This window comes from Catharus ustulatus, chromosome 18 (genome assembly GCF_009819885.2).
Source record: "Catharus ustulatus isolate bCatUst1 chromosome 18, bCatUst1.pri.v2, whole genome shotgun sequence".
In the NCBI taxonomy this organism is placed as follows: domain Eukaryota; kingdom Metazoa; phylum Chordata; class Aves; order Passeriformes; family Turdidae; genus Catharus; species Catharus ustulatus.
In genome coordinates, this window is record NC_046238.1 from 4,550,327 (window position 1) to 4,575,231 (window position 24,905).

Genomic DNA, 24,905 nt, shown 5'->3' on the forward strand with positions numbered 1-24,905 from the left:
CAAGAAGGAGAAGGGGACAATCCCTGAGAGCACCAAGAAGGAAAACGGGACAATCCTTGAGAGCACCAAGGAAAAGGGGACAGCCCCTGAGAGCACCAAGAAGGAAAAGGGGACAGTCCCTGAGAGCACCAAGAAGGAGAAGGGGACACCCCTGAGGCACGAGGAGCCCCCAGCCAAGGCAAAAGCCCAGAAGGAGCTATTGTCAGCCAGGAAAGAGCCAGAGAAGATGAAGAAAGATGTTGGAGGTGGCAAGAAGGAGCCAAGGGAGATCAAAAAGCCTGAAAAAAGCACAAACAAGTCAGAGGGTCTCAAGGGGGAGCCAGGAGGAATCCAAGAGAAGGCCACAGATGTGGGAAAAGAGGTGGGGAAGGTGAAGGAAGAGCTGGGAAAGAGTAAAGAGATGCTGAAAGACAGCAAAGGGAATGGCAAGAGCACAGACAAGGACCAGGCTAAAGAAACATCGGGAAGGAGCAAAGAGATGAGCAAGAGCACGGAAAAGGACCAGGATAAAGAGGCATCGGGCGAGAGCACGGACAAGGACCAGGTAATGTGCCAGGTGTTGTCTGTGTTTTGAGGCACTGGTGCAGTTTTCTGGTTTCGTGCAGCTCCTGCCATTCCCGTGGGCTGGGCTGGGGCTGGCAGGAATGACCCCAGCCTGGCTGGGCAGGCAGCAGAGGGGCAGGAGCGTGGAAATGTCCCTGTCCGTGGGGCAAACACAGTTTGTGCAGCTCAGTTTTCCTCCTGCTCCTGCCCAATCCACCTCTGTCCTCCCCACAGGCTCCGAGGGACGTTTGGTACGAAGCAGAGAAGGTCTGGCTGATCCAGCAGGATGGGTTCACACTCGGTAACTCTCCCTCCTCTGCCCTGGATGAGACGTGCCGGGAGCAGAGCAGGCTCTGGGTGCTGTGCCCTGCTGGGGCTGGGGTTGGGCTTGGCCCCTTGGCATCTCCCCAGGCCACAGCTGGCTGTGCCCAGGGCTGCCCCACGCTGGGGACACTCACCAGCCTCTCGTTCAGCCACACAGCTGAAGCCAGACGTGGGGACACCGGAGCTGCCAGCAGGGAGGGTGAGGGTGCGCCGGGATGACGATGGCACCGTCACCGAGGTGGACGAGGACAGCGTGCAGAGGGTGAGTGCTGGTCCTTGGGATATTTTTTTTTCTTATATTTACATATATATGTACACAAACAACGGGATGGGCCTGCTGGAGCAGCTGTCTTGAAGCCTTTATTCCATCACAATCCTCAGCCTCGTTTTACAGAGATAAGCACTGGAGGTGGGAAGAGCTTCAACAGCACACGAAGTTCCCTCTGTTGCAAAGTCTTTTAACAACTTTCCAGCCAATAGCAAAATATTAAAAAGTACAACCATTTGCTTGGGCCAATTAATAAAGCTGCACGTGCATCTTGCTTTGAACAATGCTTGCTTGTAATGGCTTAGAACAATGGATAAAGCTTCATTATTAAGCTTACATATTTCTTCTATCTTGCTTAACCTATTTTCCTGAGGCCTATCTCTACACAGCTCCCAGCCCTATTGTTTGAGGTCTATTTCCCACAGGTGAGCTGCTTGCCCAGCCTGGGCTGGTGCAGGATGCAGTGCCTGGACACGGTGATGCTTCTCTGGGCTGGCTGTGCCCGCGGTGCCAGCGGGTCTGGCACAGCCCTGCCGTGCCAGCAGAGCTCCATGGTCTCTGTCTCTGTCTCTGTTCCCACAGACCAACCCCCCCAGCCTGGACCAGGCCGAGGATCTGGCTGCACTCATCAGCCTCAATGAGTGCAGCGTCCTGAACACGCTGCGGCAGCGCTTCCGCGCCCGCCTGCCCTGCACCTACGCGGGGCACAGCCTGGTGGCCATCGCCACCGGCCCCGCGCCCCCCGGCGGGGCTGCCAAGGTGAGAGAGGGGACCTGGAGCAGCGGGACCGCCCGTGGGAAGCGTGGGAACCCTCCCGGGGACAGTGGCGGAGGGCGCCGGGCACGGCGGGGCCGGCAGGTGGCACCGTGGGACTGTCACAGTGCGGGGACACTCGGGATGCTCTGGGGACATTTCGGAGTGGGGATGCTCTGGGGATATTCGGGACCGGGGATGCTCTGGGGGCATTTGGGATTGGGGATGCTCTGGGGACATTTGGGATTGGGGATGCTCAGGGGATATTTGGGACTGGGGATGCTCAGGGGACAATTGGAATTGAGGATGCTCAGGGGATATTTGGGAACAGGGATGCTCTGGGGACATTTGGGACTGGGAATGCTTAGGGGGAATTTGAGACTGGGAATACTCTGGGGACATTCGGGACCAGGGATGCTCTGGGGACATTTGGGACTGAGGATGCTCGGGGGACATTTGGGATTGGGAATGCTTAGGAGACATTTGGGATTGGGGATGCTCCGAGGACATTTGGCACTGGGGATGCTCAGGGGACATTTCAGATTGGGGATGCTCAGGGGACATTTGGCACCAGGGTTTCTCTGGGGACATTCAGGACTATGGCTGCTCTGGGACATTTGGGACTGGAAAAACTCTGGGGACGTTTGGGGACTTGGGATGCTCTGGGAACACTTGGAACCAGGGATGTTTTGGGAGAGGGATGCTCTGAAGATACAGATGGCCAGGAATACTCTGGGAGTGCTTGGTCTTGAGACTGGGGGTGCTCTGAGGACTCAGTCCCGGGAGGTTCTGCACCCTGGGGAGCAATCATCACCCTGAGTGTGAATATCTTCAGCATTTTCTCCATGAGAAGCCTGCCTGGGACGTGCTGTCACTCTCTCCCTGCCCGCAGGTCCCCAGGGGGAGGCGGGACAACCTTCCCCCGCACATCTGCTCGCTGGCACACAGAGCCTACAGGAACCTGCTGATGCAGAGGCAGGACCAGGCCATTGTCCCCCTGGGGCACAGCGGGGCTGGCAGGACCCGGTGCTGCCAGAGCGCTCTGGAATACCTGGTGGGCACGGCGGGCAGCCTGGACGGCAGGGTCTCAGGTATGGGCAGGGTCTGGGCAGGGTCTGGGCAGGGTCTCAGGTATGGGCAGGGTTCAGGTATGGACAGGTTGTGGGCAGGGTCTCAGGTGTGGGAAGGGTCTGGGCAGGGTCTCAGGTATGGGCAGGGTCTCAGGTGTGCCAGGGTCACAGGTATGGACAGGATCTCAGGTATGGACAGGGTCTGAGGTATGGGCAGGTCTCAGGTGTGTCAAGGTTCAGGTGTGGGCAGGGTCTGGGCAGGGTCTGAAGTATGAGAAGGGTCTCAGGTGTGTCAGGGTTCAGGTGTGGGCAGGGTCTGAGCAGGGTCACAGGTATGAGAAGGGTTTCAGGTGTGGGTAGGGTCTGGGAAGGGTTCAGGTGTGGGCAGTGTCTCAGGTATGAGAAGGGTCTCAGCTGTGGGTAGGGTCTGGGCAGGGTCTCAGGTGTGGGAAGGGTCTCAGGTATGGACAGGGTCTGAGGTCTGGGAAGGGTCTCAGGTATGAGAAGGGTCTCAGGTGTGGGCAGGGATGGCTCTGCGTGCTCAGTGCTGGGCAGAGGCAGCACACAGATCCTGTGCAGGCTGGGGACACATAAATCCTGGCCTGGTTTGTGCCCCTAGGGTGGCTCTCAAGCAGCCGGTGTGGCCGCGAGTGCCGCTGTCCCTGTCCCAGCCTCAACAGATTTGCTGCTGTGATAAACACCGGCGTGAGCAGCGGGAGGGAATTACGCGGGAGGGAATTGCTCGCATGACCCCGGTGCTCGGGGCAGCGCTTTCCCAGCTGCTCGGGTTACGGTGACGCCGGAGGAAGCGCTGCTCCAGGGTGGATTCGGAGGGCAGGGATGGATTTCGGAGCTCTCCCGGGTACACTGTGCTCTTGCACAGGGCTGAGGGACAGCCTGGGCTGGCACATCCTGTTCCCATCAGTGTACACCCGGTGTGCGGTGCTGAGCCATGCCTGGACATTCCCCAGTGCTGGGACTGACCCCAGGAGGAGCAGGCAGAGCTGAGGCAGGGGGGGACACCTCCTCCAGAGCTGCAGGGTGGCTCAGGGGGCTCAGATCATGGCTTGTTTTGCAGTGGAGAAGATCCAGGCGATGTTCACAGTGCTGGGAGCCTTTGGCTCGGTGACCACCAGCCACAGCAGCAGCTCCACGCGCTTCTCCATGGTCCTGTCGCTGGATTTCAGTGCCACTGGCCAGGTCACTGCTGCTCACCTCCAGGTACCTGTCACCTGGTGAGATGGGAGGGCTGAAAATGGGGGTCCTTGGGGTGGGGATGAGCCTCTCCTGTGCTGCATTTCCCAGCCAGGCTGGGCACGAGGAGCGATGCTCTGCTCCCTGCTCTGCTCCCTGCTCTGCTCCCTGCTCTGCTCCCTGCTCCTCCTAAACCAGAGGTGCCCAAATAGCCCTGAGCAGAAGCTCTGTCACAGCATGGCAGGGTCCCCCAGCCTGTCCCCATCCCTGGCAGGGAGCTGGGAGCAGTACTGGGATGAAATGGTGATGAGGAAATGTATAATTCAGCATTTCATTAGCAGCACCTCACGGCTGCCTGGAGCTGAGCCTCAGAGGGCTTTTATCACCATCAGGGCTCTTATCAAAGCTCTTTAATCAGAGCTGCCCGTGCCCCTGGGCCTTGTCTGTGGGAGGAGAGGGCTGGAACCTTGTCTGCTCCTGGGGAGCACCAGGGCTTCCCACTGCTGCTCCTGCTCTGCCCTGGGGAGCTGGTGGCCCGGTGGAGCTGTCCTCGTGCAGAAGTGGGAATTGTTCCCATTGTCCCACCAGAACCATCCTGGCACATCTGTGGGACAGTGGGATGGGGACCCCCAGCTCTGCAGACTCACTGCTGGTTCCTGAACGATTTTGGCAAGGCTGGAGCTAAGCTGGGCTTGTCTTGAGCCTGGGCACTGACTTATCCCAGTCCTGCAGCATCTTTTCTGGGGCTGTGGCACTGCCCAGACCCCTGGAAGCTCAGAGGGACCGTGGGTGCTGCTTTTATGCACTTGAGTGTTGCCTGGATCATGATTCAGCTCCTGCTTGCACAGCCCTGGGTGGGAGGAGCAGCCCCCAAACCCAAGGAGACACCCAGCCCCTCCTTGGCAGCTCCCAGAGCATCTCCCCATGTCCCTGTCCCCTTTTCCCTCCCCAGACCTTGCTGCTGGAGAGGGCCCGCGTTGCCCAGCAGCCCGAAGGAGAGAGCAGCTTCAACATCTTCCCACTGCTGCTGGCAGGGCTGGATGTGGCAGAGAGGTGGGTGTGAGGCTCCAGCAGCCCCGGGCTCTGCAGGGATTCCCCATCCTTTATACCCAAATTCCCTCCATCAATGGGGCTTTGAGACCCCCTGATAAGAGATTGTGAGATAAATTGCATGAATGGGGCTGCAGGGATCTTTCTGCACATACAGAGATTTCCTATGCAATGAGGGCATTTCCTGGTGCTTGTTTGCCCTCCACTAAAGCTGAAATTGGGGTGAGAAATGAGACAGAGCTGCCTTTCCCTCTCACTTCTGGTTCCCCCCAGGAGAAGGCTCCAGCTTGTGTCCCTGTGTGGGGCAGTGCTGTGGTGGCCTGTCCCATCCAGGTCCCTTAACAGTGCTCTAAAAGTGGCTGGGGGTGCTGAGGGCAGGCAAGGAGGGAGCTTGACTCTCTTTTTTTTTTTGTGACTGCTCCCAGGACGATGCTGCACCTGCACCAGGTGGCTGAGAGCAATTCCTTTGGGATCAAACCCTTCACAAAGGTAGGGAGAGGGAAATACTGGAGTCTGCAGTGGGATGCTGCAGTGGGATGCTTTGTCATCACCAGTTTGAGGATGGCTTGGAGTCCCTGGGTGACTTGTGATGATGTCATTGTACTGGGAGCCTGGAGGGGAGGGAGGGTCTGTCCAAACAGCCTCCCAGCACCCTCTGACAGGCACAGGGGAGCTGCTGGGACTGGGGCTGCCCTGCTGGGATGTCTGCTTGGGTTTTACACATCCACAGCCACCTTGGCACCAGATCCTGCTGCTCCAGGGTCACCTGCCTCGATGTTCCCCTGCAGCAGCAACTCCCAGGGGCAAGAGCATTCTTTGGGCAGGCCAGAATGTGAATTTTAGGGGTTAAAGCTCCACAGCTGATTCCCACCTGCAGCCCCTCATTAGTGTGAGCTGTCTGCAGAGCCCCAGCAGATTGCCCAGGAGCCAAAGTGCTGGGATGAATCGCAGCAATTTGCAGTTACATCATCTACTGATGAATCCAATATTCCATCTTCATTAGGGAGCTCCTGCTCCACTTCAGCAGCCAAAGGAAGTGGCTGCTGGAGCAGCAGCTCCGGGGAGGGCACAGCAAAGTCCTCACCTGCTGATGCAGCAGACATGGGCTCAGAGATGGGGTTTTACCCTCCTTGCACAGCTCTGATTTCTGGGGATTTGCCATCCCAGCGTGGAGAGTTTCCCCTGGTCCCTGCCCAGGTGGGTGCTGGTGGCAGCCCCAGCTCAGGGACTGCAGGAGGGGCTGTCTGTGGTGGGAGGTGGCAGGTGAGGTCCTGCTGGTGGCCAGGAGCTGCTCAGCTCTGGGCAGGTGTGTTTGGTGAGGAGTGAGGGATGGGGCTGGAAGGGCCAGCCTGGGCTGTGGAAGGTGTCCCTGCCATGGAAGGGCTGGGAAGGAGATGAGCTTTAGGGTCCCTTCCAACCCAAACCACTCAGTGATTCCATGATATAAAACATCCATCTCCAGCTGCTGTTTAGTAGACATTCATGAAGTGGGAATTCCATGACAAGGTGATGTACCCAGCTTGCTCCTAACACCAACAACCTGCCAGTGACTTGATCCAAATTCTCTGAGGGTCCTTTGCTGTGTTTCCTTGCTGTCCTGATGGTTTCACTGTCCCTTCTGTGGGGCACAGTGCCCAGCAGAGGCAGTGTCCTGGTTTGGAGAAAAGGTGTCTGCTGAGAAAGGCAGGACCCTCTCTTTGAAATGGAGAATGTAAAACCCCTCCCTACAAATTATTAGAATCTTGAAATCAAGGGGCTCTCAGGCAAAGATATGGGAATTAGGAATAACAGTTCTTTTCTAGGGAAATTTAAATAGAAATACAGCACTACAAAGAAACAAAGTACAAACCCTGACACAGTCAGAGTACAACCTGACACCCGTCAGGCAGGGTGTTGGCAGCAGTCCCATTCCATGGTGGCTGCATCCTCCTGCAGTGACAGATGTGGCTCAGTTGGAGCAGTGCTCCTGTACAAGGTGCAGTTTCCCTCTAAAGCTCCAGTGGTGATGTGGAGAAATCCGGTTTTCCTCTGGAGTCCAGTGGAGAAAGGGCTCCCTTAGTGTCCCAAAACCTCTGTTTTTATCTTGGTAAGAAATGTTGGGCTCTTCCCCCTGGCTGGAGCAACTCCCAGTGGGATGCAGTAATTTTATCAATCCCACAGTGGGACTCAATGGCCATGAGCAGAAAATGACTGGCTGGAGGAAGGATGGGCTGTGAAAAGATAAAGAACAATGCCCTGCCTGGTTTCAATGGATGGCCCATTAGCAGAATATCTGCCGTGGAGATAAGGATCACTGCCCCACCTGGTCACAACAGATGGTGACAGAACAGATACTTTGGTCACATCCTGTATTGTAACCCAAGACAGGCAGTGACATCCTGGCTCTGTCCCCCTGCAGCCTGAGGACAAGCAGAGAGCCTCTCTGGCCTTCTCCCAGCTCCGGGCTGCCATGGGCACGCTGGGCATCAGCACGGAGGAGCAGGCGGCCGTGTGGCGCATCCTGGCTGGAATCTATCACCTGGGAGCTGCTGGAGCCTGCAGAGGTGAGGGGAATCTGCCTCTGCTTCCCTCACACCTGGTCTGTCACCGTCAGGTCAGGTGTGCACACACACTTGAGCAGAATAACAACAGTGTCCTCCTTTGTTTGGTGTGTTTTCTGTATTTATATAGAAATAGAGTTTATACATTTAGAAATATATATAGAATATATATTCTATATATATTTCTATGTAGAAATGTAGTTTATATAGAGTTTATATAATCTTAACAAAGTGTGATCTTAAGTCATTAACTACATCACAATAACTTATTATATTCATTGGTGTAAAGCAATCAGTGCCAATATATTTGGCAAAACTTTTGCATAAAAGTTCATAAGGCACGTGTGCACGTTTACTTATGCACATAGATTAACTGCAAAAATTTTTAATTTTTAATCAGTTTTCATACTAACGGCTTTGTCATCTTCTTTGCTATGGATTCACTCAGAATTCCTCAATTGCTGTTTGTTTTACTGACTCAGTTTGGCTTGCAGGCCAGCTGTCAAACCTCTCTGCACTCTGTGCTTGGAGCAGGGAGGGATCCTGGCAGGGGTCAGGGCTGGGGGTGTGCAGGGATGATGCTCATCCCAAGGCTGCTCTGTTTGTGGTGGCTCCAAGTTGTTCCTTGCTCCTCCTCCATGGTGGGGTGTGGGATGCTGGTGTCCTGCTGTCCTTGTCACACGTGGGCTGGGTGTCCTGCTGTCCTTGTCACACGTGGACTGGGTGTCACCTCATGCCAGCTCCTTAGGAAGGGCTGGGGTGGGTGACTCTTCACTGGCACCTTGTCCCCAGTGACACCACGAAGGGACAGCCTCAGGTAGCACTAATTTCATCATCTCTTGAGTGTCTACCACAGTAACTGAATTATCACAGGCTGAGTCTGGATGAGGATTGTATTTATAGAGACTTTGTTAATACGGGCGAGCAGGAATTGCCTTATCCCTTACAAATTATTTTAGGACCTGCTCTAACCCATTTTAGAGGCAGCCACATTGATTTACACACTTCAATTTATGAGGGCTGCATAAAGGCTGCCATAAACTCAGCCACAGACATTTATAAATGTCTCTGCAACATGTCATAACACATCTTATGGTAATTTATGCCATTAATCATTTATTAATTATTTTAAAAGGATAGATGCTGTCATGACTTACAGTGAGTTCTCTTTTCTCTTTCTTTCTGGTGTTCTCTTTCCTCATCTCCATCTACTCTACCTTAATGCTCTTCCAGCTTTTAGAGATGACCCTGTGCTCTCAGGCTGATGAATGTCAGAAGGCTCTTGGCCAAAAAAATTTGAAAGTCCTTGTGCTGTGTGAGCTCTCAGGAGAGCAGACTTTGGAGATGTCTCATTTTGGGAGTGCCCAGCTCAAGGGCAGCTGGAGGGATGTCACGGGGAGTTCTGCTTTGCTCAGATTTCCTGCACATTCAGCCCTCTGTAAATCAGTCTGAGAGGGAGTTTAATGCTGTATCCAACAAATGCTGCTCCATTCTTTGAGCAGGAGCAGCAATGGGAGTAGCAGATCCAGCTCTGAGCACACGCTGGTGTGGGATTAACACGCAGAGCATGTCTCAGTGTCGCTCACTCTGGTATTGATTCCCCCACCGTGTGTCAACAAAAGGGGAAAATGAAAGGAAATATGGATAAAAAATGGATCAAAGCTGGGTGGAGCAAAAGTCTCAGTGGGGGCCACGACTCTTTTAATGTGGTTAAACCTGTCTCCCGGTAGCCATCTCTGCCCTTCCCCTTTCATGCCCTTTGATGTTGTGTATTCCAAATCCTCTCCTTGAAATCTCACCAAAGGGAGCCTCGGCACTGCTTTTCCAGGGCATTTTCAGGAGCTCAACCCCTCACCTTCTCCATCCCCATCCACAGCCACATCTTAAACAGGCCCCAGTGTGGGCTAAAGGCACCTTCTTCCCTTCTCCTCACCCGTTCAGTTTGTGCAGGAATAAACCAGGAGGGAACAGCACCACCTCTCCCTGGCTGGGGGTGGAAAATGCATTTGCAGCCACAAAAACGGCTGAGAAGAAAAGGTTGAATTTCAAAAGCTCATTCTGCTCTATCCCCACTGCCTTTGAAATGTATTAGAGCAGCTCTTTTATTAGGAAAGCAGCCTGGCAGCTGGAGGCCAGCAGGGCACCCCGGGCACCATTCACCTGAGTGCTCCAGAGCCTTTGTGGGCTGCAGAAAATCCCCTGGTTTAATTTATTTGCTGTCCCTGTAAGCAGAAGGGAGGTTTGGGGTGCAGCAGGGGGGGTGTTCAGCTCGCTCTCACGCTGTCCTTTTGCTGGCTGGTACCAGAATAAAGCTCCCTGTGGGCGTCCCACCACACACCTGTAATGGGGCGGCTGCCATTCCACCCTCCTGGGGTGTCACAGGTGTGTCAGGAGTCACCCCACACCCCCTGGCACAGCGAGGCTGCTGCAGATCCAGCATCCTGAACTGCTTTAAAAGGAGGAAAACCACAGGGTAGGAGGGGTGGAGGACACTGAGCTGCCCCAAACCCTGCAGAGGTCACAGGCACCAGGGCAGCAGGAAGGACAGGAGCACCCAGACAGCCAGGAGGGAGTTTTGGGGTCAGAGCAATAGCCCAGGGGATTCTGCACAGACCCACCCTTGTGGGATCACATCCTGGGAACCCAGGAAATTGGGCTTTGAGCAGCTTGGAAATGGGCTGGGGCTGCAGCAAGAGAGGCTGAGCTGTCCCTGTGAGTGCTGACCCTGTGTTTTCCTTCTGCTCCTCTTAAATATTACCTGGGCTGAAATAATTCCCTTCAGGTGTTAAAGTCAGCGAATTTTCCATGGTCACATCACACTCAGGAGAGCCATGTGGAGCTGCTGCTGGTTATAGTTTGTGGAGGGTAAAATGGTGCCTGGGGATGCCAGGGTTGAGTTGTTTGTCCCAGGGATGCTGGAGAGGGCAGTGTGGGATGCTGGAGCACTGTGGGATGCTGGAATGGGCACTGTAGGATGCTGGAGCACTGTGGGATGCTGGAGCACTGTGGGATGCTGGAATGGGCACTGTGGGATGCTGGAATGGGCACTGTGGGATGTTGGAATGGGCACTGTGGGATGCTGGAATGGGCACTGTGGGATGCTGGAGCAGTGTGGGATGCTGGAGCACTGTGGGATGCTGGAATGGGCAGTGTAGGATGCTGGAGCACTGTGGGATGCTGGAATGGGCAGTGTAGGATGCTGGAGCACTGTGGGATGCTGGAATGGGCAGTGTAGGATGCTGGAGCACTGTGGGATGCTGGAGCAGGCACTGTGGGATGCTGGAGTGGGCACTGTGGGATTCCAGCCAGCTCTGTGCAGCCCTGGCCCCCCAGCCCCTCCAACTCCCCGGCAGGCAGAGCTTTTGTGTCTGACAGGAATCAGTGTCTGTCCAGCCAGCTCTGACAAGAACAAGTGAAAACAGAATAAATCAAAGCCTGGAGTGTTGAGGCAATTCCCCTGCCTGCTCCAGCACAGCCCTTGATGTTGGAGTCCTTCAGTCAGCATAGAAAATCCTGGGAAAGGATCAAAGGGGAAGGAGAAGGGGCTGTGAGAGCCCTCGAGCCCTGCTCTGTGCATCCCCTTGGCCAGGAGTGGGTCCCCCATGGAGTTTCCCAGGATGTGGCCACCTCTCACTCTCCATCCCACACCCTCTTCCCTGCCAGCTGTGTTTTAATTTTAGCTGTGAGCCCCCTGAGCTCCTCATCCACCACCCAAAAGTGCCACCCTGAGGTCTCTGGGTGACTTTGGCTGCTCCCATTTCTGCTCATCCCACCGTGTTCCTGAGCTGTGCTGCCTGCCTGCCTCCACTGCACCTTTCTGCCCTGGATTTGTAAAAGGATTAATCCTGCAGATTACTCCCCTATTGATTTTAATCATTAAGCTGGAATCATTATCACTGGGTGTGAGTGCTGCCTGCTCCCGGCTGCAGGGACAGCAAACACTGCTGGGACCCTGAAAGGTGATCCCGGATTTCGAGGGATTGTTGATAATCCCATCAGCTCCCAGCAGCACGTCTGCTGCTTTGCTCTGCTCACACTCTTGAAACGCTCATGTCCTGTGGTCCCTGATGTGCCTTGGGCCATTTTGAGTTTGGGGGTGCACGAGGGAGGGCGTGGGGGTGTTTTGGGGATGCTGGGACGTGGCTGAGCCCCCGTGTCCCTGTGCAGTTGGCAGGAAGCAGTTCCTGAGGTTTGAGAGCGCCAGCCGTGCTGCCGAGGTGCTGGGCTGTGATGTGGAGGAGCTGGGCACTGCTGTCTTCAAACACCACCTGAGGCACATCCTGGCACAGGTGACAGCACGGGGCCAGCCCCAAGCAGAGGAGAGCACACCAGGTACTGGGATATCCTGTCCCTTTTCCCTTTATTTCTGTGAGGCACATTGTCCTGTTTTCTTAGGCAGTTAGGTCTGTTAATATTATTGAAATCATTAACTGTGCTGTGTCACATCCTGCCCTCAGCCCTCCAGCTGGCCCTGCCTGACCCCCCTTAGGGACACATGAAATCAGGTGAATTCAGATAAGTGATGTGGCTTAAATGCTGTGAGAAAAATGGGGGAAATCCCCAAACTCCACAAACAGAGCTGGGCTGGTGCTGTGCTCCTGTCCTACAAAGAGATCTGGATCAGGGATTGTGCTGCTGTGCCACAATAAACCTTAAATTATTGTATGGATCCAATTGATGGAGGCAGATCCAGCATGTGCAGGGTGGGAGGGTGAGATGTTGCCTGGATTTCAGGTCAGCCTTCCCACACTCCATAAAGGTTGGACTTGATGATCTTGGAGGTCTTTTCGTTGATGATTCCATAATACTTGGCAGCAGAATTCCAGCTGGGCCCTGCAAGTTATCCTTGATGATAAAAATGATAAAGGCAAGGACCTGAGGAAGTGGCCTTTGACATGGCAATAATTGCATTCCTTAAATCCACGTGAGCAGGAGAGGAGCTGAAGGCAGGCGAGGGGATGTGCAGGGATGATGCTGTGGAGCTGTGTGGGTTCTCCTGTACCACAATCCAGGGAATCCTCAGCTCTGTGCAGGATGAACCTGGCTGGAAATAAACGTGTTCCTGCTCTTCCCTTCTCTGTGCCAGGGCCAAAGCTGACAGGAGTGGAGTGTGTGCAGGGAATGGCCTCGGGGCTCTACGAGGAGCTCTTTGCTGCTGTGGTCTCGCTCATCAACAGGTATCAAAGAGCTGCTGGGCACTGGGGCTGGGGGTGGCAGCAGGTGGAGCAGGTGCCTGAATCCTGCTGGAAAAACAGGCAGCTGTGTGAAAATCTTAATGTGGGAATGATGCACTTGGGACTCCAGTGTCCTGCACTCCTGTGGCACAGGCACGGCAAGGGCCTGGCTGGCACCACTCTGCTCCTCCCTGTGGGTAAATCCTGGTGCTGTGGGTGCCTCTCCCCAGGTCCTTCTCCTCCCAGCACCTCTCCATGGCCTCCATCGCCGTGGTGGACACCCCTGGCTTCCAGAGCCCGCGGCAGCAGCGGAGCGAGCGGGCGGCCACCTTCGAGGAGCTGTGCCACAACTACGTCCAGGAGAGGCTGCAGGGGCTGTTCTACGAGAAAACCTTCCTGTGGGAGATGGAGAGGTACAAGGAGGTGAGGAGCAGGGGCTGGGAGTGGGGCTGCCTTTGTCCCCATGTCCCACTGTGGTGTGAGTGAGCTTTGCTGCAGCAGGGCTGGGGGAGTTCTGCATGGAGCAAAGCCTTTCTCTCCACCCTCTGCCTCAGTTCTGAATCCTCTTGGCTATTTCTGATGTGCCAGAGATGCTCTCCTGGAGTCTTTGTGGAAGGGGGGTTGGAATGAGATGATTTTAAGGTCCCTCCCAACACAAACCACTCTGGAATTCTATTATATACTTGCTCCAGCTCAGGAGACTGTGCCCTTCTGTTGTCACAGCTGACTTTTTCCTCAGGTGATGAATAATAGAAAATAGAAAGGAAAATGATAAATTATTGCAGAAATAAGCTGCTGAGAAACCTGCAGGCAGAGATGAACTTATTACAGGCTTGAAGGAGTTACCATAATGCCTCTAGCCCTTGGAAAATAACTGAATTCCTATGGTTTAACACACACATCATCGAGTAAGGGTAGATGTACTCTTCCCTAGTGATGTAGACTTCCAGATGCCATCCCATGACTGAAACAAGCTTTTAAATGATGTTTTTCAGGAAAATGTTGAGGTGTCTTTTGATCTTCCAGAGCGCTCTCCACTGGCCACGCTGTCCATCATCGACCTGAGCTGCTCCCAGGTACCCTGTCCCTCTGCATCCTGCTGCTCCAGGCAGTGGCAGAGTGGGACCCTGTGGAGCATCCCAGAGCAACCTGAGGTGTTGCAGGGAGAGGGGGGAACAGCGTCCACCAGGACCTTTTTGGCTTTTTAAAATATAAGAAGCCTCCCTGACCAAGCTGTGCACTCCATCACCCCTTCCAGCCTGGCTGATGGGCTCCTCTGGGACACTGCCACTGCTGAGGGTGTGCCTGGACATCAGGGTGATGTCCAGAGCTGGGTCTGGTCAGGATGGTCTGCTCTGGAGTGGGAGGGTCACAGCTGGGCAGTGGGAGCAGGCAGGAGGGAGCAGGGCAGGATGGAGGGAGCAGGGTAGGATGGAGGGAGCAGGATGGAGGGGGCAGAGCAGGATGGAAGGAGAAGGATGGATGGATGGAGCAGAGCAGGATGGAAGGAGCAGAGCAGGATGGAGGGGGCAGGGCAGGATGGAGGGGGCAGAGCAGGATGGAGGGAGCAGGGCAGGATGGAGGGAGCAGGGCAGGATGGAGGGAGCAGGGCAGGATGGAGGGAGCAGGGCAGGATGGAGGGAGCAGGGCAGGATGGAAGGGGGCAGAGCAGGATGGAGGGGGCGGAGCAGGCAGGAGGGAGGAGAGCAGGATGGAAGGAGCAGGATGGATGGATGGAGCAGGATGGAGGGGGCAGAGCAGGCAGGAGGGAGCAGAGCAGGATGGATGGAGCAGGATGGAGGGGGCAGAGCAGGATGGATGGATCAGGATGGAAGGAGCAGGGCAGGATGGAAGGAGCAGAGCAGGATGGAGGGAGCAGGGCAGGATGGAGGGAGCAGGGCAGGATGGAGGGAGCAGGGCAGGCTGGATGGCTGGAGCACAGAGCCCTCGTGTCCCTTGGCAGCCTCAGGTGCTCCCAGGCAGCCCCGGGGCCGCTCGCCGGGGGCTGCTGTGGATCCTGGATGAGGAGGTGCTGATCCCAGGCTCGGGGGATGGCACTGCCTTCGAGCGCCTCTGCTCCTACTTCGCCACCAAGGGACCCGACCACGAGGGTGAGTTGGGCTCGGCTTGGCCGCCCAGCCTCTGGCTTTGGGGGTTTGGGAGATGTGGAGGATGAAACCCCTCACTGGGCTTTTCTCTGGGCTGGTCCTGGGGTGCTGTCACTGTCACTGTGTCACTGTCACAGGTGATGGGCACCTGCGCAGGTGTGAGCAGACCCTGCACTTTGAGATCTGCCACCAGCTGGGCACGGCCCCTGTGCGCTACGACCTCACGGGCTGGGTCAGCAAGGCCAAGTTCAACCTCTCGGCCCAGAATGCCATCCAGCTGCTGCAGAATTCCACAGTGTAAGTGTCCAGGGGGTGCCACAGCACCGGGGAGGAATCCCTGTGGGAGGAGGATGGGGATGTTCCTGCCCTGAGCTGAAATCCTGCCCCATCTCCAGACACAGAGGGTGGGGTGGGCACCAAGGAGGAGTGATGTCCCACTGCCAGAGGGCAGCTTTAGGTGGGATATTGGGGACAATTTCCTGGCTGTGAGGGTGGTGAGGCCCTGGCACAGAGAAGCTGGGGCTGTCCCATCCCTGGAAGTGTCCAAAGCCAGATTGGACAGGGCTTGGAGCAACCTGGGCTGGTGGGAGGTGTCCCTGCCCGTGGGGCTCCAGAACAAGTCAGAGCTGTGAGGCTTCACCAGCAGCTGCCCAGATTTTCCCACTGCTTTGAGCAGCCTTGTAAAATAAATTGGAATTGAAAGGGAACTGAAGTGCTGCAGGTGTCTGTGCACACAGGGGGATTTTAACCCTCTGCTTTCATATTCCTGGCTCATTTGGTTTGGGCTTCAGCCCAGGGAAGCTTTAACAGAACAGAACAGCTCCATGCTCGGAGCAAAGAGGATGGAGCGGGTGGGAATGTCCCAGCATCCTGATCCACTCCTCAGAGCAGCACCAATTTGGAATTTGGGTGTTGCATCCCTGTGGAAGAAGCTGGGAACCGATGGGTTTGTGTCCCGGCAGAGCCGCGGTTCGGGAGCTGGTGCAGCCGCGGGCGAGGGCTCCTCTGCCCTGCCGAGCCCTGGCCGGGCTGGACGGGCGCTCCCAGGCCGCCCTGCACCGCAACTCCTGCCTGAGGAAAACCTTCGCCAGCAGCTTCGCCGCCGTGAGGAAGAGGTCGGTGTGTGCCCAGGTCAAGCTGCAGGCGGTGAGTGCCGGGACCCTGCGGCTGTGGGTCGGGGGATGTGGCACAGAGCGTGCTGACCTTGCCTTGCTCCCTTGTTGGGGAGTCCACACTGCCCAGCAGTGACCTGTCCGTCCCCATTGTGGCTGTGGCCAGCGGGAGTGCTGTGCTGGCTCGTTCAGTGCTGCTGTCGCTCAGGGAGAGCCCCCCAGGCAAAGAGATCGGGCACAGAGCACACCAGGATCACACACTGATCACACACTGATCACATCCAGATCACCCAGATCACCCAGATCACACTGATCACACCCAGATCATATACAGATTACACAGATCACAAACAGATCACACCCAGATCACACCCAGATCACACCCAGATCACATCCAGATCACACTGATCACACCCAGATCATATACAAATTACACAGATTACACAGATCACACACAGATCACAATGATCACACTGATCACACCCAGATCACACTGATCACACCCAGATCATACACAGATTACACAGATCACAAACAGATCACACTGATCACACACTGATCACACCCAGATCACACAGAGCACACACTGCTCATACAGATCACACTGATCACACTCAGGTCACACACTGATCACACCCAGATCATACACAGATTACACAGATCACAAACAGAGCACACACAGATTACACAGATCACACCCAGGTCACACAGATCATACACAGATCATACACTGATCTCACACAGATTACACACAGATTACACAGATCTCACACAGATCACACAGATTACAGGAGCACCTCGCTGCTTTAATCCTCTTAAGTGCTCAGACAGTAACCAGCCCTTGGAGCTGGGCACATGCCAGGCTCCTGCTGCTCTCACACCTAATTAAGTGTCCAAACTCTTGAGGAGATGAGGCTCAGGCTCTGCTGATTCCCTGACTGTTTTGGGGTCTTGCCTGTCCCTGGCAAACCCACTCTCCAGCATGCCTCAACCACGATGATCTTTAATCCTTCCACTCCAAACCATTCCACGATTCTGCGAATCCTGGGAGTTTTTCTGGCACATGGGACATCAGGAGGAAGGGTCCTGCTCCCCACCTGTGTTCACCCCTGTGCCCAGCTCAGAGCTGACTCCTCCACCTGCCCAGACACCCTGCAGGTGCACAGGGAGCATTTCCCACTGCCAGCACGTGCTGACCCATTGTCCCTTCCATCCCCACTGACCTCTGCTGCCCTGCAGGATGCCCTCACCAACCTCCTCCGACGGTCCCAGCTGCACTTTGTCCACTGCCTCCTCCCAGGGATGGGCGGGGAAGGGCCAGTCCCTCGGCCCCCAGCGCCGCCAGATGCAGCCCCACAGCTGGATGTGGTGGCCCTGAGGACACAGCTGGAGGGGACCCAGCTCCTGGATGCCCTGCGCCTGCACCGTGTCGGTATGTCCAGACCCTGCCCTGCTCTGTGCCCATCCCACCTCTGCTCCCTGCCCCTGCTCAGCCCTTCCAGCCTTTGCTCATCACCTCCTTCTCACCAGCAGGCAAGGAATCCCCTCCTTCAGAAACTCCCCATTCAGAAATCCTCCTCAATTTTTATTCCTGCTTTTTGCAGGGGGTCTGAGCTCCTCTCATGCCTGAGCTCTGTGGCTGCAGCTCCAATGCAGCTCCCCTTGGAGCAGCCATGCATCAGGCTGGACCTGCACTGCCCACAGAGAGGGAGCTGTGCAGGAGGTCCAGGGGCATGTCCTGTGTGACATGAGGTGCTGAGGTGGCATCTGGCCACATCCAGCTCATCTCGGTGCCCTCTCCCTGCCCTCACTGCAGGGGTTTCTCTCTCATGTCCCCTCCACCCCCGGTGCCCTTTGCTGGATGTCCCAGCAGGTCCCTCCCCAGTGTGCAGTGCCCTGGGGCTGGTGCAGCCCCCAACAGCCCTGTGTGCCCCCAGGGTATTCGGACCGGCTGCTCCTCACCCAGTTCTGCAGGCGCTTCCAGGTGCTGGCTCCGGAGGTGATGAAGAAGCACAGCTCTGCCTACGAGGTGCCAGACGAGAGCAAGGTGTGTGCTGGGCTGGGACTGTGAGGATGCCAGAGCTATTCCAGCAGGGAATAGGAGGGGAGAGGGCAAGATGTGGGCATTGAGAATAGTCCTTCTCCTTGGCTCCCCCAAAATCTGGGACTGAGGGTGACCCAGGCAGCATTCCCAGGGACCCAAGAGAGCAAGGACTGTGGAATCATCTGGGCACTGGGCATCACCAGCAGCCTGGGGTGACTCCTCACCTCACCCCATGATGCTGAAAGGCAAAAGAGCTCAGGAAGGAATCTGGACATGTGCCAGTTTTTTTTGTTTTCTAGTAAATTTGTCACAAAACCAGCTCAAAGCTGTGCCTGGAATAAGGCTATGGATGAGCCAGGAAGAGCTGAGAGGAGCTGAATTAAAGCTGGGCACGTGCTGTGTTGTGCAAACTGCAGCCAGCATGTGCAAAGGCAGTTAAGACCTCGGGATTTAATAAGACAAGTCTGACAATCGGGAAAGGTCAATATTGCTATGAAATGCTGTCGGAGGCAGAGGGTGCCTTGTCAGCAGCGTGTAAGCAGGGGATTTGGAAAATCCCATCCTCCCTGCAGCTTGCTGCCACGAGGGTTTGTCAGCTGGGAAATGCTTCCCAGGACACAGCATTAACCTGGCTGCTGGAGCAGGAGAGAGGCTGGTCAGCTGTGAGGGGACAGAGCAGCGAGAGCTGGCCCTGTGCTTGTGCTTGGGACTGTCCCACACAGCCCCACACCAGTCCTGGTCCCAGCAGTGCCACCAGAACTGGCACAGCCACAGCACTGGTGCTTCCTCACCCTGGCACAGAGTTTGAGGCTCTGTGATCCATATCCTCATTCCCTGGTGTGCTCCATCCCCTCCTTGCACAGTGGTTGGTGAGCCAGGGGTGCAATTCTGCTGCTCCTGGGTCCGTGGTGGAATATTCCTTCTGTGGGTTCGGGGAGGAGCTGGGTGAGGCTGCCTGGTGATGTTGTGTGGAGTGAGGTATTAGCAGAGGATTTTTGTTACAATTTCTGTAGCCCTGGGGCTTTCAAACCATCCATCCATCCCTGCAGCCAGCGTGGCTGCCCCGGGGGAATGGCTGGTGTTGCTGGCTGTTATGTTCATGTTCTGGTCCAAAGCTTGGAGTAATTGAGTTCAGGCTTTTCCTTGGGATAATCTCCTGCTCGAATCCTCCAGGAGCTCTCTGCTGTGCCCGTGGGCTCAGGGGAGAGCTCAGCCCTTCCCCCTGTTCTTGGCTCCATGGGATGAGCTGTTGGTGAGGTGGCAGGATGGGAGCACTGAGTGCAGTTGGATGGTGCTGGGACAGGCACTGTCCCCTGTGTCACCTCCTGCACCAAGGCTCTGCCAGACCAGGGATGGCAGCAAAAGGAGGAAAATCTCGCCTGCAGCTGCAGATCTCTACCCCCCATCCTGCTGAAAGCCTTGGGGGAGGAGAGTCCTTGCACTGGGGCTTGGGCCTGGGCAGATGTGCAAGGGGAGGAGGGCAGAGCTGGATGAGCCCTTACTGGAGATAAGGGGGTCACTGCCCCCCATTTCAGCAGCTCATGGCAGGCTGTGGGTGCTTCCTGAGCAGTCCATGATGTGTCCCTTCTCCCCAGGCTGTCGAGGAGCTGTTCCAGGCGCTGGATCTGGAGAAGAAGAGCGTTGCCATAGGGCGCACCCAGGTACGGTGACTGTGCCCTGCTTCCCATTGCCCTGGGCTGTGTTTGTGAGCATAGCCCCATGCCAGGCTCCCTGCAGCCCAAAGCTCCCCAAACTGGGGACAAAGACTCTCCTCCACTGCTGCATGTGGCACCAGGTGGGCTGGGAAACAGTCTCGCTAAATATCAGAGCAAAAGGCTCCTAATTCTCATCTGAAAGCAGTACCCAGGGTAAACCCCATACCTAATTACCAAAATCCAGCCAGCTCCTGGTGGTATTTAAGTTCTTAATTACCACTGATGTCTCCTGGGAGTGAATGGGCTTGGGCAGCTCATGGCTGCAGAGCAGGAACTGTCACAGCAGCAACACTTGAACTTCAATGGCGATGGTCTCAAAGAAAAATTAATTTCACGTGCGTGCTTGCCTTCAGCTCTGGAGTTTGTAAAGAAAGAATTCATGGAACGGTTCTGCGGAGCAAAATGACTTTCTTTTATCCTGCACTGTGCAGTTTGTAATTATCTCCTCTCTGGAAGCCTCGTTCTTAATCAATAGCGCGGTGGCAGCCCCGGTCACATTTCGTTAGGGACGAGTTCGCTCTGCCGTCGCTTTGAGCATTGATTTTGTACCAGCTGCGAAACTCGCGGGGTTGGGGAGTTAATTCAGACATTAATGAGGCAATCGAATGGGTGGTGGAGCAATCATGGCATCAGCTCAGGAGCCACTTTCCTTGGGATTGTGCTTTGATTCAATCTGGCGTCATTAAAATGCAGCTCTGTCAGCACAGCCCCGGCCTCGCCCATGTCGCTCAGGGGTTGTTAAAGCTGGGACATGCAAATGGTTGGGGGCTCCTGATCCTGGATTCCAAGAGCTTCTCCCAACAGTAACCCAGAGACACTTCAGACACTCAGAGATCTATACCGGTCTGGCTTTGATGGCATCAGCAAACTTGTGTCATTCCTGAGGCATTTCTGACCAGTTCAGAGAAAGAAAACAATCTGGTTTATTTTGGTTTTGCTATTGTAACACATGATTGCTGTTACCAGTGTGCATCTGTGTGTCACCTGTCAGAATCCACAGTCAGTGGAGGTATCCATCCATCCATCCATCCATCCATCCATCCATCCATCCATCCATCCATCATCCATCCCATTCCATCCCATCTCATCTCTCCATCCATCCATCCATCCATCCATCCATCCATCCATCCATCCATCCATCCATCCATTCCATTAATCCATCCATCCATCCCCACAGTGGGGGAAATGGGCAGCATCCCATGGGAAAAGTTTAGAGGAATTGCACCTTGTAATGGTCAAGCAGGAGGAGGTAGAGGTTTCAGAGGTGTGTAACCTGTTTCTTGCTGCCAGGTGTTCCTGAAGCCAGGGGTCATCTCCAGGCTGGAGAAGCAGCGGGACAAGCTGATAGCCCAGAAGATGACTCTGCTCCAGGCTGCCTGCAAGGGCTTCCTCAGCCGCCAGAAATTCAAGAGATTGAAGGTACCCATCCTGTGGGCTGGGGAAACCTGAGCCCAGCCAGGGCAGTGCTGCTGGGCTATGGCCCACAGCACCCAAATAACAGCTCTGCTGAGCTCCTTTGAGGGGTACCAGCTTTTCCCTGCATCCACAAGACGCTGTGCTGCCATCCCTGAGCTCCTCTGCCGCCCTTCCCTCTCCAGCCCCATGTCCCAGCCCAGTCCTTGCTGGTCATGGCTGGTGAGGGTCACAGGGTCACAGCTGCTGTGTCCCCACAGATCCAGCGCCTCGCCATCCGCTGCATCCAGAAGAACCTGCTGCTGTTCCAGGCAGTCAGGCACTGGCCCTGGTGGCAGCTGCTGAGCCACGTGCGGCCCCTGCTCAGCATTAACCTCGCCGAGGAGCAGCTCCGTGCTAAGGAAGTGAGTGCCGGGGCTGGGATGGGATGGGATGGGATGGGATGGATAGATGGGACAGCACAGCAAAGCACAGGGTGCTTTAGGGGCTCTGCCTGGTGGATTGGTCAAGTTGGAAGTCATTTCTGCCCAGGCAAAGATGTTTTTCCTCCCATCCAGGAGTTGCTATCTGTTCTTAGCCCAGTGTCACACGTCCTGCAGGGCTGTGGAGGAAGAGCTGTCCTTGCTTACAGGGACAGTAGCAAACACACCCTGTCCCCACAGTCAAACCCCATCCCAGGGCTCCCCCATTGCCCTCCTGGTGCCCTCTGCAAGCTCCAGGGGCTGTGTCCCCTGAGCCAAACCCCTGGGGAAGGGCTCATCAGCAAGATGAGCATTCAAACTCTCCTGTGACAGAGGGGACTCTACCCTGTACTGTCCCCAGTGCTGTGCTGCCATCCACCTGCCTTGCCCTGGGTGATGGGAGATGCTAATGGACATTTTTTTGTCCCAGGAAAGGCTCTTTTCCCCACTCTGCACCCTCTGAGACATTGGCTAAATTCCTAGTCTATCTTCCCTGGAGTCCCACTCCTTCTTTTGCCTTAGTGAGGTTTTAACAAGATGTTTTCAGATGAAATAAAAGCTGCCCAAGCCTCTGTTTTTGTCTCCAAACCCACTTGGGATCCATCAGGCCCCATCATCTGTTAACCTCTGTTTTTATCACGGCTCTGCACGTTCTGCTCCTGCTCAGTGTGGGACATCAAAGCAGGACAAGGCTGCATGGAGCAGCTCCTGCTGCCTGGGAAGGAATCACAGCCAACACCGTGCCTTTGCACCGTGCTCTGATACCTGCCAGGGCCCTGGGACACTCCCTGGGCATGATCCAGGCCCCTAGCTGTTCATCCCAGGCTTTTGAGGTTTGCTGCTCTCATAAAACATGCTCTCCACACACCAAAGCTGACATTCCCTCCGATGGAATTCATGTCAGGAGCTGTAGCCCCGGCAATTTGCAGTGAGCAGCCTTCAAAGTTGCCTGGTAAATTTTATTAATAAGGCAGCTATGTCTCTTCCACTTATTTTGAACAGAAAACAAGGTTTTCATAAATAAACCGAGGATGCTGGAGCTCTCTGTGTGTGTTTTGTTCCAATCTTCCCTAGGAGGAGCTGGCGGCGCTGAGAAGGAAGCTGGAAAAATCCGAGCAGGCGTGCAGCGAGCTCAGACAGACTACAGAGAGTCTGGAGAGCAAGGTACAGCCACAGAACCTCTGGTACACACCCCAAAACATCTGACACAGACCCCAAAAGCTCTGCCACAGCCCTGTTTGGCCAGGCTGGGAAAGGAGCTGATGGGGATGAGCAGGAGCAGCAGGAGCCTTGAGCAGGGGCAGCTGCCAGGGTTGGTTCTTTGGGCAGGACTCTGGACAGGCTGCAGTGTCCAGCTGCAGAATTGCATCACTCCAGGCTGCCCAGAGAAGCTGTGGCTGCCCCATGATCCCTGAAAGTATCCCAGGCCAGGCTGGATGGCGCTGGGAGCAACCTGGGCTAGTGGGAGGTGTCCCTGCCCATGGCAGGGAGTGGAACTGGATGAGATTTTGGGTTCTTTCCATCCCAAACCATTGTGGGATTCCATGTTCCCAGCTGGCTGCTGGTCCTCTGTGGGTTCTGCTCTCGGGTGTGAAGCTCCTTGTGATTGTGCCTGGGATTTTGCCAAGCATCACGAGGAGAAGGAGCTCCCAAGGTTTCTATAAATAATGCCCTGGGTTTTCCCTTGGCTGCAGCAGGGCTGAGCTGGGTCTGGGCTGCAGCTCTGCCTAAAGGAGCCAACAGCCCCCAAGGCCAGGACCCTCCTCATCACTGGGAAGGGGGTAAAGATGATTTAGTTTGAGCTTTTTGGGAATGCTGAGAAAGGCAAATGCCTCAGGGCAGACTGAGGAAAACACCATTTCTCCCCAGGGAGAGAAATCCTCTGAGATTTGCTTACTGGCTTAAACTTGTGGGACTCCCTAAGGAGCTGGTGCCTGCACAATGTGAGGTGCCTTAAAATGCTGTCAGACACAGGAAAGGAGGGCTGAAATGCTGTGTTTTCCTGTGGCCCCTCTGCCTCTGCAGCCCCTGGCTGGACTGGCTGAGCAGGACCATGGGCCCTGTCTGCTCTGCAGAAAATGGGATTGATTTTCTGGATTAATAGTTCTCCCCTTGTGCTCCTGGTTTCAAAGGAGATTTAATGTAATCAACAGGACAATGGAGAGCTGTGCTGAGCCCTGCCTGCAACGCAGTGCAGCAGCCTGGCGACACTGGTGACACTGCTCAGCGCTGCTGGGCACTCCTAACACCAGGCAGGGCTGCCAGGGCTCTGGATGGGTGTGGCATGGCCACAGCCACGCCCAGACTGACCCTCTGCTCCCCCAGATCATCGACCTGACCACGGAGCTGTCGGACGAGCGGTACAAGGGCGATGTCACCTGCCAGGCCCTGGATGGGGAGCGGGCAGAGCGGCTGCGGGGCACCCGCGAGCTGCAGGAGCTGCAGGTACCAGAGCCCTGTGCCATCCCCCTGCCACAGCCCTCCTGAGTGCCCCAGAGCTGGGTGGAGCTGCTCCCTTCCTCCCTTCCCCAGAGCAAACACGACCAAGTGCAGAAGAAGCTGGAGTCGGTGGAGAAGCAGCTGGAGGAGGCTCAGCAGCTGGTGCAGCTGCGGGAGATGAAGATCAGCGGCTCTGGAGGAGGTAGGGATGTCCCTCTGGGCATCCAGCCTGACCTGTGGGGCCACAGAGAAGAGGGCAGAGATTTGTCCCCTCCAGTCAGTGCCACTCTCCAGCTCCTGGCCACTCCAGAGTGTTCTGTCACCCCAAACTGCTGGCAGTGACAGCTCAGTCACACAGCCCTGGCTCTGGTGTGGGGCTGGTGGTGCTGTGCCCCAGGGTGCTGCTGGCACTGCCTGGCAGCCCTGGCACCTCAGGGTGTGCCTGAGGCACGTGGAGTGAAGAGCAGGCTGCTGAGGAACAAGTGGGATGGGATGGGATGGGATGGCATGGCATGGCATGGGATGGGATGGGATGGGATGGGATGGGATGAGATGGGATGGGATGGGATGGCATGGGATGGCATGGGATGGCATGGGATGGCATGAGATGGGATGGGATGGCATGGGATGGCATGAGATGGGATGGATGGATGGGATGGGATGGGCACACATGCTGTCCCCGAGGCAGGGTACATGT

The 24,905-nt window shown here is 55.7% G+C and overlaps 1 protein-coding gene across 1 annotated transcript in view; it reads left to right on the forward strand.

Annotated features, from left to right (window-relative positions):
* The window catches only part of MYO18B (myosin XVIIIB), a 59,467-nt gene that overhangs the window by 1,495 nt on the left and 33,067 nt on the right, over positions 1-24,905 (forward strand). Inside the window, 24 exon segments of the mRNA XM_033076114.1 lie at positions 84-544; positions 778-844; positions 1,017-1,129; positions 1,718-1,894; positions 2,781-2,979; positions 4,037-4,179; positions 5,105-5,205; positions 5,628-5,691; positions 7,601-7,745; positions 11,910-12,074; positions 12,829-12,919; positions 13,147-13,339; positions 13,912-13,992; positions 14,880-15,027; positions 15,162-15,321; positions 15,987-16,170; positions 17,376-17,568; positions 18,074-18,183; positions 19,776-19,841; positions 21,186-21,314; positions 21,569-21,712; positions 22,844-22,933; positions 24,095-24,214; positions 24,302-24,410. Of these exon segments, the coding sequence (XP_032932005.1) occupies positions 84-544; positions 778-844; positions 1,017-1,129; positions 1,718-1,894; positions 2,781-2,979; positions 4,037-4,179; positions 5,105-5,205; positions 5,628-5,691; positions 7,601-7,745; positions 11,910-12,074; positions 12,829-12,919; positions 13,147-13,339; positions 13,912-13,992; positions 14,880-15,027; positions 15,162-15,321; positions 15,987-16,170; positions 17,376-17,568; positions 18,074-18,183; positions 19,776-19,841; positions 21,186-21,314; positions 21,569-21,712; positions 22,844-22,933; positions 24,095-24,214; positions 24,302-24,410 (3,453 nt within the window).